This window comes from Cryptomeria japonica, chromosome 5 (genome assembly GCF_030272615.1).
Source record: "Cryptomeria japonica chromosome 5, Sugi_1.0, whole genome shotgun sequence".
Classification (NCBI taxonomy): Eukaryota; Viridiplantae; Streptophyta; class Pinopsida; order Cupressales; family Cupressaceae; genus Cryptomeria; species Cryptomeria japonica.
In genome coordinates this window covers 317,388,258-317,405,833 of record NC_081409.1, presented here as the reverse complement: position 1 = coordinate 317,405,833, position 17,576 = coordinate 317,388,258, and the positions used below count along the sequence as shown (strand labels likewise).

General features: G+C 41.8%; 1 protein-coding gene across 1 annotated transcript in view; it reads left to right on the top strand.

The window, feature by feature from the left end:
- Positions 1-320: 320 nt before the first annotated feature.
- The window catches only part of LOC131062733 (PI-PLC X domain-containing protein At5g67130), a 46,621-nt gene continuing 29,365 nt past the window's right edge, over positions 321-17,576 (top strand). The window contains exons 1-4 of the mRNA XM_057996458.2: positions 321-702; positions 801-1,029; positions 1,385-1,522; positions 1,726-1,824. Of these exons, the coding sequence (XP_057852441.2) occupies positions 814-1,029; positions 1,385-1,522; positions 1,726-1,824 (453 nt within the window). The 5' untranslated portion in view covers positions 321-702; positions 801-813. The remainder of the gene's footprint in view (positions 703-800; positions 1,030-1,384; positions 1,523-1,725; positions 1,825-17,576) is intronic.

The window sequence follows — 17,576 nt, the reverse complement described above, 5'->3', positions numbered from 1 at the left end:
TCTTCTTGGAACTCTTCACAACATAAATTCAAAGACCCATTTAAACTATTGAAAATATCAAAGTCAAGTAAACAATCATCTTGAACTCTTCAAAGCAGCAACACATTCAATTAAACAAACTCCTAAAAGAGAGAAAAATAACATAGAAAATTCTAATGGGCCAAACTTGGAATTAAACATTATATTATCAATGTACACTAATGAACCATTCAAATTTGATAGGGAAAATGAGATTTGTTTTATATTTCCAAGAAGAAAAAACATTCAGACACAGGTTAAACAGATGTCAATGTAAATAGGTATTATACCTGGTTGAAAAAACACTAATCACGTTTCCTTAAGATTCCCGTCTCAAATAAAACTCAATTTGAGGAAAGTTCAAATTGTAACCGTGTGGGACTCTCTGTTCTACCTACCTAGCAAGTCACTGCACATAAAAATTACAGTAATTAAGAGAACTCTGTGTCAGATGATTTGCTAGAATCTTTCCCTACAAGCTCACAAGTTTAACGGCTGAATACGCGATTAAGAGAGAATAATTTGATGGCCTAATCAATTTTTAGCAGGCGTTTGGTAATGACTCTTTCGTTGGTATATGCCTTTTTAATGAATTGGGTGTTGGCAACAAAATAGTTGGTGAAAATGTTCTATCAGATCTAATCGATCTGACGACACATGCATACACCATCATTTTAACCGCAGGCAAGCTGACCCTTCGTTGTAGTTTCCTTTTTCTCATTTGACACGCTTTATTGTTTTCTTAGATTTTCAATTTTTCCTATCTGAAACTTTTGATGCAGGGAACCGTGCAAAATGGGGATACAGAGCATGATTCTTGTGAGCATATTGGGAGTGCTGTTTTTAGCAGTAGGCTCTAATGGGGCTTGTTCCCAGGGTAGCTGCCTGGTTCATGATATTTGTGCCAAAGATAGTGACTGCGAAGATGGGCTTAAATGCTTATCTTGCAGTTCTGTGGGTGACATGAATTATAGATGCACTAGGTTTAATGTCACAGACCCTGTCTCTAAGGTACGTAGCTTTGCATTGCTTTAAGGCCAAATTAGTCTCTAGGAGATGTGTTATTAGCTTCGTATGTTATATAATCAAACAGATTAACTTATTTGATTTGATGGGTTCTAAATACCATTGTGTCTTTTTGGTCAGTTGTCTTAAGTTACACACCTTGCAGATTCCCTCTTCTCAGATAGTGTTTGCTTCACAGCATATCTTTTTTGTCTACATCAACACATCTTACAGATTTTTTGTTTTCAATTTTCCTATTGCATTGTTTTACAGGAGTTTATCTTATATTGGATTTACACACCCTACAGGTTATTTGTTCAATCACTATACTACATGTTCATTTTGTTCTTTATATGGTCAGGTGGGCGGCTTGCCTTTCAACAGATATTCATGGCTCACAACCCACAATTCCTATGCAATTGTTGGAGAGAGGTCCTACACGGGTACCGCTCGCTTCACATTCTACAACCAAGACGATAGCGTGACTAGTCAGCTGAATGTATGTTACATATGCCCTTGATATGTTCCTTTTACATCTTGTCGCACGAAATCTCAAAGAGTACACGTCCTAGGTTATTAAATAAAAGAAGAAAATTATTTAGTTAAGGTACGAGAGATGTTTTTTTAGTGATTTCACAGCACGATGTCATCTCATTCAAGCCTTTTAATTTTAAGTCTGATAAGATTATGGGTTATTTGCAGAATGGTGTGAGGGGACTTATGTTGGACATGTACGATTTCGAGAATGATATCTGGCTTTGCCATTCCTTTGGAGGTACCTGCCTCAACATCACAGCTTTTGTAAGTTGATTTTTCTTAACTCTTTTTAGCCAATCAAAAGCGCAGCAACTTAAGGTGCAGTCGTTATACAATAGGCGGAAGTGACTTATACACACTGATGCACGTCATAATTCACACCCACAGTTGCAATATGGTTGAATGTTAATATAGTTTTTAAAGGCTGCACTCTAATAAGTGGTAGGATGCATAGATAAGTTATGGGTGAAAAAAACCAATCAATCAAACAACATCAGTGCTTAGGGTAACAGAATGGAATATGAAGCAAATAGAATCATATCCATATCACTAATGATAAACAAGGTTTAAGTCATCCAAAACACCATAATTCCAAAAAGACACGAATACAAAATGAATTGATGAGTCCGATGATTTCTTTTGCTCATTGATTGCTTTTTTGGCCCCAAAAAACAAAAGAATGCTCTTAAAAGTTCTGAGTGTATGCATCAAAAGAAAAACTGAGACCTGGATGAACACAGATCTGCCCCTACACAAACAGTTTTGTTTGATCTTTCAGAAAAACTTTCAGGGTATTACATTAGGTTTTCTCTAAGGTTTGAAACTGTTAATAATAGATCTGCCTAAAAGCAGGAATGGATAAGAACTTGATCTAGTTACCCTTTAAACACAAATGTTTACAAATGGGAAATTTGACACTTCTTTGAAATTAGTTTTCAAAAGTTGTCAAAACAGGTTTGTACGCACTTGGGGTCCTTTTTTGATATGTTTAGTAACCTAGTGAATAAATAATTGGCATTGACCAACTCATGAAATCATGCTTTCCCGTGAATGATAGATGGTTGTTATGAAAAGGTTCCCTAGTGGGTAGCATTATGCCATTCATGGATAGCTGCCACTGTTTTCCAAACTTCTAGCAGGATAAACCTAGGTATATGTATCATTGTTGTATATAAATTATATAGCATGTAACAGATTCCCCATTCAAACATTAAAGCTGCAAGTTTCATTATTTTTTACAATGTGAACTTAATTGGCTCAAAATGAGTAAATATAATGCCTGGAAACATAGTTCCTCTTGGACATGCAAGATTAATAAGAAATAGTTTTGGGGCTTCTATGTCTTGCAAAAAAAGATTTGGTGTAGAGCTTGGATCTGTTGACGTGTTTTTTATGCACATGCAAACACAGAATAAAATACCAAAGTATCTTATCCTCTCTTGAACAAAGTTTCCCCGAATGCTGAAGATTTTGCCTAAGGATCAATCGAGGCAACTCCAAGGTTCTTATATGTAGGGTCTCTACGTGTGGATAAGCTTTTGTGGTCTAATGTGATTATGCTGGAATCACAAGGGGACTTACATTCGAATGCCTGAGCGTCTGATCTGCTGGAACGTGAATCCTATCTACTGGCTGGAAGATAAAGAAATATCAAAAGGTGCAGGGTATGGAGAATCTAATCTAAGACCTATAATGCAAGAAGATGGATGAACGACTAGGTGGAGTCCTACTGGGTTGGGTCTCACCATCAGACCGAACAATTCCACACCAACTCAGTGCGATCTTCTAAGGGATGCTTCGAATATGTTCAAATCGTACACCATCAGACACTGATCACCATTCAAGATAATGCATGAACAATAGACGTGTAACGATTCGAGATTAAGTTCATTCTATGCCAGTTGAACACGCAGGGCGCACTTACAGTCAGCAAGAGGCTAGTGGTTTGGACTAGGCGGATTCCATGCGAGTGCATTCGATAACTTCCTTCATTCAATCTAATTATTTACCATCTAAAATGAAGATTCAACAAAAGACCATGCGTATTGCAAAGAAACAACACCCTTCACCATAACTTCAATGAAAATGGAGTTCATTTACAATCAAGGCAACAATTTCTTGCCTTCTCTTCCTAATCTACTCTAATTGCTATTCTATTCACTATTCTAGCTACTAACTCTTAGCTATTCTACTCTCTATTAACCAACTATTAACCCTTTACAAATGCAGAGCCAGAGCTTTATATAGGGAGCTCTTTACAATTCAATGGCTAGGATTACAAGATGGAAAACCCTAATTAGGGTTTGCTATAACAAACTCCTTAGCCAATGAGAAAATTACATTCAATGAGTGTGGACCAATTGGAAGTAGGGGTAGGTACACCGAAGTTTGTGCCATCACTGTTGAGTTAGGTACGCTGAATTTGGACATGTTGAGGTGGACTTGTCTGACTAGAGGAACGGTGACTGGAACGCCACCTTGTCTGGTACTTGCTTGTATCTGTTGATATTTGATGAGAAACTTATCTTTGATTAACTCTTCTGAAACTATCTGCTTCTTCGCTGTACCCTTGAACTGACCTTGGTTGATCCTCCTTCGTCCTTGATGCGATGAATGATGCACTCCTTGATTCTCTATGTGCTTGATGAGGCTTCCTTACTGTCAAGTTTTTATTTCTCCGGTAGCATACCTCACCTTGAAGTGTTGGTAAGGTCATTTTTCTTTGTCATCCTATGGTTTTTATGTGGTAGAATGGAGTCCTTGAGGATATCTTAGAACTCCTTTCACACTTGAAATCTCCCAATGCTTTTCTCGAACACTTGAAGTCTTCCTCCATGCATTTGGATTGTCCTTGATGATGATGGGACTGGAATAGGTCATCCTTGTCTTGGCCTGATCCTCTACCATCTACAAAACAAACCAAAAGATGATTAAGTACACATGATATATTTATCCCGATCATAGCATTTCTTACCTTAAATCATTAATAAGAAGGCATCAAAATGGAATTCGCTTAGGATCCATTCTAGGGACAGGCCCTATAGGAAATTTCGCTTTGGACCCTTTGGAAGGGTCAGGAGTGATTTTTGCTACTTTGCTCAATTAGACCTCATTTTCAACATTTCACAATTTTGGACTTAACCTTCAAACCTTCTCCCATCATGATCTCACAACTAGCCCTTTAAGTGATGTCAATTTCAAAGTGTTTTTTTGGCAAGAATTTAGGCTATCTTAGAATTTTGCTCTGGACCCTTTGGAAGGGTCAGGAGCGAAATTCAAGTTTTAGCTCAAAATCCTTACTTTTTGGACTCACAACCCATTCAAATACACACCTATGGACATCTTCAAGTTCAATTCATCCTGATCAATGCTTGGCTCAACACAAAATTGGGAGAAAAGAGAAGGTTTTGAGGATTTCGCTCTGGACCCTTTAGAAGGGTCAAGAGCGAAATTCATATTCTAGGCTTGATCCTTCATTTCTTGAACTCCAATCTACATTGCCAAGCAAATATACATCACTCCACTTCCATATACGCCATAGGAACCAAGGTTTTGACCTCATCCAAGGAGAAAATAGGTGCTTTGAAGAATTTCGCTCTGGACCCTTTGGATAAAATCCATATTTGTGGATAAAATCCTTCATCTTCTTCACTTTCAATCACTTCCTATGGCAAGAGTATATCAATATACCCCCACTATGTCCAAGGAACAAGGATATTGGTCCAAACAAGGAAGAAAATAGTGTCTATGGAGAATTTCGCTCTGGACCCTTTGGAAGGGTCAGGAGCGAAATTCTTGTTTTAGGTTGATTTCACACTTCTTCCATTCAATTCACCTTCAAATTTGATCAAACCTATTTCTCCTTACCACAATCAAGTCAATTTGCCATCCACTTAGCTCAAAACAAGGTCTTTTCAATGTCTTAGGCAAAATAGAGGGTCAAGTTGAGGATTTCGCTCTGGACCCTTTGGAAGGGTCAGGAGCGAAATTCCTATTTTGGGTTGATTTTCACCACTCCATTGCCTCAATCCACCATTCAAAAGCAAAAACACATCAAAACCTTTCCAACCATGCCTTAGAAGTCAAAAAACTTGGCCATAACAAGGAGGAACATAGAGGTTATGGGAATTTGGCTCTGGACCCTTTGGAAGGGTCAGGAGCGAAATTCATGATTGAGCTCATTTCTTACTTCTTTCCTCCCGTTTTTGCCTTGGATCTAACTTCTTAAACCTTTCTCCATCATGATCAAGTCATATTGCTCTCAAACTGGCGTTTTACTTCAAGATTTTGTGAGGAAATAGGATCCTACAAGAATTTCACTCTAGACCCTTTGGAAGGGTCAGGAGCGAAATTCACCCTTAGGCTCAAATCTTGACTTCATCTCCCACATTTCTTTATCCAAACAAATGCTTTGCCTTCAATAATGCCTAGGAATGAGTTAGTTCTTAGTTTGGGGCAAGGTAAAATGTCTTATGGGGGAATTTGCTCTGGACCCTTTGGAAGAGTCAGGAGCGAAATTCCTATTATAGGCTCAATTCACCTTGAAATTGACTTGACTTCGCCTTAGACTCAACCTTTTGATGCATTTCCTTCCATATACTTGCAAATCAATCCAACCAACCAATGACTTAGGTGAAATCTTAGGTCCTTTGTGAAATTTCGCTCTGGACCCTTTGGAAGGGTCAGGAGCGAAATTCTTGGTTTAAGCTCAAATTTTGACCTTTTCATCAAATTTCCAAGTCCAGACTTGTCCAAGGCGTCCCCGAAGGATAAATAGGTCAACTTCACACCATTTCAATGTCTAGAACTTTCATCACTCATCAATTTGACCAATCCCAAACCCTAAAAGATGATATTCACTCACAAGGCTTCACTGACTTCCTCAAACTCAAGCCAGTCATCACCTAGCAACAAGAACAAAATTTGACCTAAGGAAGACCTTCAAAGAGACCCTGACCTGGAGCATCCACTGACTCATCCTAGCTCAAGCAGAGCCTGCTATCTAATGATCCCTCTGACAACTCCCCAAATGCAAAGGTTAATAGACAAGAACCTAAAAGACCAAGAAAACAAACCCTAGAAAGTGAAAAAAGTAGGGGTCCCCATTTGCAATGGGGCGATGTGTGAATACGTCACAACAGGATCCTATCACTTGCCATTGTCAAAGGATATTAACGACTAACACCTAACTTAGATCAGAGATTGTACTAACCCAGTCTAATTACGTAGAAATTAAACCCCAAAAAGATGGTAATAACTAGTCTAAATACACAGAAAGTGAACCCAGAAAAGATTCTAACAGTAGATGTATATATTTTAATTTGTCTTTTTTGAAATACATGTACTAATCACTCTGCATAGTGCTTGCTGCTGCCTGGTACTGTAAAAGACCTCAGAATGAGCTTGCTATTGCCTTGCACTGTTGAATATAACCTCAATGCTGCCCTAGGCTACCTAATATCTTAAAGAGTTTTATCTCAAGAGATCCGATCAAAATAACCCTGCGGATTTTGTCTCAAGCAACAAGTTGTGGTGGCAGCATCCAATTTCTATAAACAGGAATGCATTTTTTTGTTTGTAATAATTCATGTTTGAAGTTTGGCTGTAGCTTCTCTGGAGGCTTTCTTTTGGGTTAGTGAGGATGAAACCTTCTACGTTGTTGAAGGATACAGTCTAGGAGATCTGAGGTGTTCATCATACAGGCAACGCGAGGGTTTATCAGAATAATTGATTCATTCAATAACAGGGCTGTTGCATATTTGTTGAAGCTATCTGGGCAGGTTTTGAAGGGTTTGTTCAGACCTATTTGAGTGGTTAGGTGCTGCAAACATCCTTTCTTCATTTCATTGGCAATTGGCACTCAGAGTTGAAAGTGGTGCCCAAATCACGGAGTTTGCAGGTCTGATTTCATTATAGCAGTGGGTTCCAGTCAACTTTTTTGGGTATGTTTGGTTTTGATATATAGGGGTTTTTAATGAACTGGGTTGCTATTTTATTGATGAAAAAACCATTATTTTGATCAGCATCAAAATCTGGAAATTTCTGCTCCTATATTGCATGTTATTTACATTATTTCAGAATTTGTTATTGTTGCAATTCATTGTCCTTTCATGCTGATTCATCAACAAAACAAACCAAAAACATACCCTTTCTGCACCTTCTGTCTAGTCTGAAAGATCATACAAAAAATTAAAATAACATGGTATTTTTAATTAAATTAGAACAACGGGGCATCATATTACAGTTGACAGGACGTAATCAACCCCAATCCATGTCAACTACTAATAGCTTAGTGTTTGTGGGTCAAAAAAGGGACATTAGAAGTGCTCCCTTCCCAAGATTGCTTGTCCTCAAGTGAGACAAGGCTGGATGATTGAGGATATCAGACCACTCCCAAGTGGCATCTTCCCTCTAGTGATGGAAGACCTTCCATTGCCATGCCTATTGATGATACCTCATTCCTCTCCACACTCTACACCACCGTGCATGGTCCATGCTCTCTTTCATCATTGGAGTATACCTCAATCAAATGCAGTTTCCCCATCCCCAAGCACCTATGTGTTGGGTTCCAAGGTTCATTAAAGCAATGTTCCACGGGGACGCGTCCCCCCCCCTTTTTGGCCGCGTCTCTGAGATGGGGACATCTCCGGGATGGGGATGCGACATCCCCCGCCGTCCCGCCACCGCCACCCAAGCGCCGCCGGAGATGGGGAGACGTCTCCGCGTCTCCCAAAGAGACATGGAGATGCCTAGACTTCTCCTGTCACCCCCACGTATATGCAATGTTTAAATTTAAATTTATTTTTTTAAAAGTGACTTTTGGTGGGTTAAGGGGTTCCGGGTAACCCTAATTGGACGTGGGCCAATAGAAAAATAACACCCGACGCCAACTTGGGGGCGCTGCCCCCAAACCCCCGTTGAAAAATATAGGGGGAAACCGCACCAATAGAAGTAGGGAAAATTAATCTCCGAGTTTGATTAGGCTCACTATAACAACACAACTTAGAAATCTTGGTATTTAGATTTAGTATTTCAAATTTCCTATAGTCTCATTTGAAATGTAATTCTTATACTATAATACTGTCATACATCTTTTCAAAACTAGTTTTTCAAGTACTATATGTATATGTATAACTATATCAGCACCGCCACCCCCGCCACCCCCCCCCACCCCTCGCCAGCATCCCCCCGCCGTCCCCAAACTTAGGCCCTTGGTCCCCCCGTCCCGTCCCCACGTTTCCCCGTCCCCAATGCCCATGGAACACTGCATTAAAGTAAAGCATTATTGTTGTAGACTCTTATAGGTGTGCCTTGCTTTTGTTGTGGGTTGACAGAGTGCAACTCTGGAAATTTGTGAAAAAGATGTGTGCTAGGTCCTCAATTAATGTTGTGGTGCCCCTGTATCCACACCTGCAATAATAGACTCTTGAAAGGATTGGCTAGGTGTAGTAGTCTTCCATGTCAACAATTTAGAGTAAGTAGAGATAAGGCAGTTAGAGTTAAGGTCCGTCTAATGGTTTCCTACAATAAATATAGGCAAAGGGCCTTATCTAGACCTTTGAGGGGCTCTTTCGACCCTTCCATGAAAAGGAGCACTAGGTGCTTTTCTGATACACCAAATACCAGCACTAATATCCTATAAAATTCAGCTCTTAAAGGTCTTGCCTTTCAAATCTCTTTTCCAATCTCTAACAAAATTCCTCATAGGTGTTGATATGGTTGTGTCCTGGAGTAACTAGGCCGTGATATCACCATTTGTGTGCAGCCCCTTTAAGGGGACGTATCGCAAATTTGATTGCTTCTTCATACATTGTGTTCAATTTTTTGATCCATTCTTCTAGCTGAAAATTTGTTGGATCCATTGAATGAGAGGACAATGAGCTTTACCAATCTACTTTGTAAGTCTCAATGAGGCCTGTTCGGACAGGCTTTAGTAGCATTTTTAGTTCTGATTTTTGTATTCAGCATACAAATATTCATGAAGGAAATATCTGCCTGAAATTTTGTACTCTTTATCCCATAGCATTGAAATCCTCTGCCTGTTGTTTGTTCATATCTTTGTCTTATGTCATTGCTTCATTTTATAAAAATCATAAAATGTTCAGGGCTGCAGATGAAGACACCTGTTTACTCCCTATGGTGAGTTGTTCAAGTTCACGGAATAAACAGGAAGTACACACAGAACATATACCCAGCAACTTCAATTATATTCAGAACATGAATTAACAGTCACAGTCACAACACTATGGCAGAAAGATGTTTCCTTTATTGCATTCCAAAACTAGTACATTAACAACATTGCCATGGTTCCCTTACATTGCACTATATAAGACCCAGCGGTTGGTGGAGATGCCAACCGTCACAACTGTTGACTAACCCCTACGGGAACCAACGGCTGTCTTATTACACAAAAACATAACTTAGCAAAATTATAAGTATTAGCCTAATTGCCGCCTAACATCAGCCCCCCCCACCAAAAGTAGTCGAAGACAAAATGGGAGCTGGTCAAAACTGAAAACTAAGACTGAGAGGGATGTGAAGACATCCCTGGGGTGGTAGAAGTTGGAGTCTGTTGCCGGGACTGCTGAAGTTGCTCTGTGTGGAGCCGTAGGTTCCTCTCAGCAACCAACTGGTGTTCCCGAGCTTTCTTCACCATGAAAGCTGCCTCCATCAGATCTTTATCCTTCTGCTCCACCTCACATGTCAGGTTCGATACCCTCTCCTCCAATGTCTTCATCTGAACACTCTGTTCAGCCAGACAGGTCTTCTGGAGTGCAACTGCCTTCTCTAGCTCAATTCTAATCTGTTTTTCCACAGCAGCAAGTTCTATATGTTTATCTAGCTCCTTCTGGAGTCCAACAACCTCTTCCTTATTAGCTCGTTGCTCGGCTTGGGCCCACTACATCTGGAAATATAGCTCTCTATACCCTGCAAGGTGGGGCCAAGTGCCCCTTGGCCGTGCATGATGTGTGTGCCCCGCCAGGTTGCCACCATCTCAGGAGTCTCGACTGCTGGCCAGCCATGTTGGACAAACTGTTGTGTGAACTCCTGACATTCGGAGGTCATAAATGCCAGAAGCTTCTCCGCTTTTGGTAGGGCTCCTGCATCTACGGGTAAGGCTAGGTCAGCGATGCCTCGTGCTACCTTTGTAAAGCTCTGCAACTCCGCATCCTATGAATCTGGCTGTGAAATGTGAAGAACCCCAGAGGGATCCTTCCCTGGTGGCCACCCTGTGTCCATCATCCTGCTATTCCCAAATTGGAAGCTCTCATCCTCCAAATTGATGACACTATGCATATTCTCTTGTTCACTCTCCCCCTTCCTCGGGGTCTGCCCTATGTTTCCGATCCCCTCTTCCTGAATCTGCTCCTGGCCAACTGCCATTGTGCGTGGTGAAGGGGGAGGTGGTGCGTGGGGTGCAAGGGCAAACTTCCCCAACCAACTGTCCAGGGATGCATCCACGTCTTGTGCTTGATCTATCTCCCCTGCCACGAGAGCATCCAGTACAACCAGTTCTTGTATTGACCCTTCATCTGTATGCACTCTGTACTATGCCTTCGACCATAGTCACCCGTACATCTCCACACAAAGGTGCTGTCGTCGATACACCTCCACTCGAAGGTGCTATCACTGTCATTCGTACATCTCTCAAAGGTGATGCCATTCGTACGACCGTGTCATTTGTATAGTGAATTGTCGGAGGTGTGTGTACGGCTCCCTCAGCTGACTGTACCACCCCTGCAGCTTTGTCCCTCGGCTGTACTACCCCTCCGATGGCTAGCGCAACCTAGGGCAAGGACACTCGGACTGGTGCCCGTGGGGATCCTTCGAAAACATTTTGAAATAATATACCGACTGGGTTGGCGTGGCCACTGTCAATACCTGCGAAGGTACCAGTGAGCCGAAGGGGGTAACTTTGGGGCTGCAAACTTTACATGCGCTATAAGTTTTTTCATGTGCCTGTACTCCTCCCTCAGCCGTGGGCCGCTCTACCCCTTCCCCTCCTTCTGGTTGCACTTCCACTTCTTCAACTTTGTCCGAGTCCACATTGTGTGGTGCCATCCAGAAACCTTCCTCACCCCTCCGGCTCTCCAAATCTTCGATCTCTTCCTCTTCCACTTTTGTATCCTCGTCCGAACTTTCCTCCTCTACGTCTTGCTTCCTCTTCTTCCTAGCCGGCTGGATGGCGTCACCGCCGAGAGTGTCCCAGTGAATCCAGTAGTACATGGCAGGTTTATTTGGCTCTACTCTTCCCTGTGGCTGAAATTTCCCCCACTTCTCTGAGGGTACCTGCGTACAGACAACTTCCAAGAACAGGTAGATGGCATGGTGGCACATGTAGAATATTTTATGTTCCAGGGAAAGAAAGTCATGGATTCTATCCGAGAGCAATTGTGACCAATTATACACCCTACCCAAGCTGAGCCCATTCATAAGGCTTATCATCCAAATAGCAATATCCAAAGCCCTATTGGCCCCTATCAGCCTGCTCTTCACCAAGTCCATTAGACACCGCCAATCACCATTGGCAATGAAGGAGCGTTTTAGCCCTTTGTTGTTGCTACTTGCCCACAAGCTCTTCCATTCTGCAGGAGTCAAATTGCTACGACACACCAACCTCAACAAAAAATCTTTCCTCTCCTTCGTCATTTTGGTGGTTGGTTTCGACGTGGACTCTCCTATGTCTGGAATTCCAAATACCCTCTGGAAGTCATGCGGCTTGAAGGAAACTGTGATAGTGCAGCCTTGGTACTCTATAACGGATTTCTGTCTGCGGGGCTCGTAGCCAACCACCATGGTTCGGAGAACCGGTTCAAACTCCTTTATGTAGAAGGTCGGCATTTGAATGGCGTGGTCTAGTTCGGCCTTCCTGAGAGACTTCTTCAATGCATAGTCCGGAGGGGTTTACTCCCACCAGGTGCGACATTCACTTCCTATGACACTTTCAAATGTTAAAGTGTCCACTGTCACTTTCTCCTACTGGTCACGTTGAATTTTTGGCCTTACTTTGGCCTTCTTACTGCTGCTATTGGGCTCTCCTGTACTTGTCACCATCACTGATGTCTGCTTGGGGTTCTATGCTTTTCCCTTAACTTTTTCCTGCCCCCGACCATTATTATAATGGTCCGATTTTTTTGTTCGGCTAGGGTCACCCCAACTCGTCTTCACCATATTGCCAATTTTGGTGTCGTACAACACTCTCAGGTGCTCACCGTACGGATTAGTTTGCTCAACGGATGTTGCCCGTATGGAACCGTACGAATTGTCCCCCATCTCCGTTGATTGTATGGAAATTTCCCCTTCTCCGCTGATCGTACAAAAATTTCCTCCGTTGTGCTAACGTCCTTACGAGGTCGTACTAACTCTCTTGGGTGTTGGCGTGTACGGAGCCGTACAAAATTTCTCTATCATACGAACTCTCCTAGGTGCTTGCGTGTACGGAGCCATACAAAATTTCTCCGTGCACAATTGTTGCGTGTACGGTTATGGACGGATTGAATCCGTATGGACTCTCTTCGTCGCTTGTGTGTACGGAACCATACAAGGTTTTCCTAGGGATGTACAAGTTACCAGATTTCCATACTATGATTTCTTTGTAAGTACTTGTTGACGTGTATTTTGTACACTATCAAACACAGAATAAAATACCCAAGGGTACCTTATCCTCTCTTGAGTAAAGCCTCTGAATGCTGAAGATATCGCAAAAAGGATCAATCAGGGTGACTTCAAGGTTCTTCGATGTAGGATCTCTACGTGTGGATAAGCACCAGTGGTCGTTGTAAATGCTGTTTCTTCAAGGGGCCTTATGTTTTCGATCTGCAGGAACAGGATTTTCCTAAAACTAACAGGTTCTCAAAAACGATCAAAAGATAGGGTTTGCAAGAGATGAAATCTAATCTAACCCTAAGAATGACTCAATGTAGGCTAGACTTGGTAAGATTCTACCAATTTCAGTATTGCCAAGGAATTACAACTCTACTGGAATTGATGCGATCTTCTAAGGTGATTAGTGATTTTTCTAATCATCAAGAATTATAGACACTGCCATGAAGGTACATATCAATAGTTCAATAATGATCGAAGGTTCAAGCAATCTAGATATCTCCAGTTGACCACACAAGGCGTCCTTACAATCAGTAAGAAGCTGGTGGTTTGGAATGTGAATCTCACCAAAGATCAAGCCCAACACTTAGTCCTTCAAACTTAAATACTACTTCGACTGAGAATGATTCAAGAAAGCAAACAACCATGAAGATAGCCACAAGAATTGCAATAAAACACTATAACTTCAATATTTTATTGATCTCAAAGCCAAAATAGACAACAATTGTTTGAAATCCTTTCTTCAATGCTCAATCTTGCTACAAAATAACTTTCTTCTCTCCAAAAGCTCTAATATTCTAATTTCTAATTGCTAATGTTCAAAATGAAAATGAGTGAGGGTATATATAGCATCCTTAATTACAATGAACGACCCAGATCAAAAGAAGATCAACGGCTGAGATTTTGACACCTAAACCCTAATTAGGGTTTGTTACAAAAAGTTCCCTTTTTAGTTGAACATTATTAAATGCATAGCCAAATATTTAATTGGCACAAAAATCGAGGGAACATAGACCAATGATAATTAAGATGCCACATCATTTTATAACAACCTCTCTTCTAGAACCTTATTCCCCTTCCAATGTTCTTTCTTAGCATATGCAACGAATTTGGACACAATTCCTTCAATATCAGCAATAGGAATCTCGGGAAGATTCCTCATTCGTTCCTCTAAATGGATAACCTGATCAAAGGCCTTGAGAAGAGCAGCTTCCCATCTAGGTTCGAGTTCTTTGATCCTCTCAATCAGGAGCATAGTAGTGAACATTAGATCCCGTTGTTCATTTGTGATGACATTCTCATCTTTGCAAAAGATGACCTTGACTCTTTCTTCCAACTCTTGAAGGTCCACATTTGTCTCGACTTCGATCCTCCTGCCAAGAATGGTACACAACACTTCAAACACCTTATCCTGAATTGGATGGATGATGCCCTCAACTTGATTGCATTTGGTGTTGATGTCCTCGAAAAGAACTTCCTTCATCTGGAGTAGAGTTGACCACTGGAGTAAATTATGAGCTCCTCCATCCATTATCCTTTCTTGTGCTAGGATCTTCCTTGGTGTTTACCTGATCACTTGTAGAACAGGAATGATAATATCCCTAGTGTGAGCGAAAGCGGCTACCGTTATCATCAGGTTGTGGACGATCTCAAGGACTTGGATAGCTCGGTGGATTGTCTGCATCATTCTTGTTGTAAATTCAACGGCTACTGTGTGGGATTTGTCAATCCAAGAGCTCATAAGCTGAACCAAGCTCTTGACTCTTTCTGCCTCGCCAATTGATTCAAGGGGAAGTGCTTGCACAGGAGACACTGCTGGATCCTGACGTCCCAAGGGCTGATTGAGATGGCTAAAGTAGCCTCTCCAAGCACCTCTCTCTCTCTCAAGCTTTCTATTCTTTTCCATTTCTTCCTTAAGCTTGTCTTTAAGTGCTTCAAATGAATCGGTTGCCTCATCCAGTGTCTGCTCAGCAACGAGTGGACCAAGCTCAAATGTTTCTACATCATACTCTTCTGCGAGAATTTCACCTTCATACTTGTCCACTACTGGTGTAGCAATCTGCAATTTCCTGGACCCTGTCTCATCTCCGATCACCTTGGACATCTTGGTGGCCTTCTTCTTCTCCGTTACTTCTTGAGAATTTCCTATAAGGCCCTCTAAGTCAATCACATCATCTTCATCCTCAATCACAATCACCCTCGTCAGTCTCTCCTTCAACCAATCTGGAATGGCGGATCTCGTCTCTCTAACTTGTATTTCCTTAAACAATGGTTCGTCCTCTCGGAGAGGGGATGTCACTTCATTATCATTCCTCTCTTCATGTATCTCATTGACTTGGGGAGATTGACTTGATGAATGCTGAGGTGCTTGCCCCTTTTCAGGCTTATCATTCTGTACCATCGACTCCATAGATTCGTCAACCTCAAGCAACGTCTTCTCTTGTCCTTCAACTTGACTTGTCCTTTTCTCATGTCGAGAAGATGTGCCTGATGAGCGATCTCGATTGGCCCCTTGCTTCTTCTTGGAGGGTTCCCTTTTCTCAAGTCTTTCTTTCCTCTTCACGCCTCTAGGATAAGAATTGTCTTCACTTGCGCTTGCTCCTCCTTCTTCTGGTCTTTCCTCCAAAGTAAAAGTCATTGGTACGTTCTGTTCTCTTAACTTTTGATGTTGTACGTCCACCCATCTACGAGTACATGACAAAACTGGAGCCATCAAAGCTCTCAAGTCTGAAACCTCAGGCTCGTTCCAATCTATCTTCACTGCTTTGTCCTCTCTGTCATAGGATGACTGGAGATGTCTGCCACTCCTGAGCTTGATCGGCCACTCTATAAACCTTGCATTTTCTGATGAAATCTAAAGGTAATCTGGAATGCATCTTTCTTTTCACTTCTAAATCACTTGAGAGATTCATCCAAAAATCCTCTACCTGAAATTCGTGCTTGTATTTCCTACCAGCTGTTTCTTCCATATAACCATAAGGATCAAAATTCTCCCTCAAGGCAAAGAACGTGAATGAATATAAAGCCAATTCCCTCTCTACATCATCCAAGGCTTGAGCATTAGGACATACCTCAACTGAATTCCCCAATATGATGGGCACGGGAATTCCACTTCCATGCCTGTGTCTGAATGTCTTCGCATAAGCTGCCAACTACCTAGTCACTTCAAGTAGCACTATCTTGTCTGTCGGATACCTCGGCAACATGTAGGGAGGCGAAGGACACCCATGAACTCTGATATATGTAAACTTTTGAAACTGGATGAACCAAGCACCATACCTCTTTACAAGCTCTTGTGCATCTAGAGATAGTCGATTGTGAATCCCGCCTTGCAATATCCTAGTGATGTTCATCGTGAAGGTATCATTGACTAACTTGTAGTCACTTCCATCTCCGAGTCTTCTTCCGATCACTCATCTGTGAGGTAGCCCTGCATATTCGAAACTCCTGATCAAGGCATATATGACGTATGAGCTCATGTGAAACGACTTGGTAGGCTTTAGTCTTCTTAACTGCACGTCCAGGCAATGGCTAATAATTCTAGCGCAATGAATTGTTCCTTTCCCTTGGACTATCACTTGGATGAAGTAGAACATCCACTTCTCAAAGTAGAAGGCCTGAGGAGCCCCTGTAACTCGATTGAGCAAAGTTATCAAATCTCTGTATTCCTCCTGGAAGTCGATCCTATGTGGTGTGTTGGGAATCTTGCTCAAGCGAGGACGACTTTTGAGTAACCAATTCTTATTGATGATGCTCAAGCAAGTGTCTGGATCATCTTCATACATTGACCTGGCTCCTTCTAGGCTTTTGTAAATCATATCCTTATGCTTTGGAAGATGGAGAGCTTCACTTATAGCCTCCTCTGAAAGGTAAGCCAAAGTGTTCCCTTCCTTGGATACAATTGATCTTGATTGTGAGTCATAATGGCGGGCACACTCGATCATCAGCTCATGACACTGGACCGCTGGAGGGAAACCGGCCGCCCTGATGATGCCACTTTCAATTATTCTCTTTGCGACAGGTGACGGCTTGCCAATGTAAGGGACCTCTCGAAACTTCTTGACACTGAAGTTTCCCAAGTTGGTATCTCCAATGATGCAAATGAACATAAGAGTCACAAACTCACTTCTCCCAGTCTTCTTTCGATCACTCCTCTGTGAGGTAGCCCTGCATATTCGAAACTCCTGATCAAGGCATATATGACGTATAAGCTCATGTGAAATGACTTGGTAGGCTTTAGTCTTCTTAACTGCACGTCCAGGCAATGGCTAATAATTCTAGCCCAATGAATTGTTCCTTTCCCTTGGACTATCACTTGGATGAAGTAGAACATCCACTTCTCAAAGTAGAAGGCCTGAGGAGCCCCTGTAACTCGATTGAGCAAAGTTATCAAATCTCTGTATTCCTCCTGG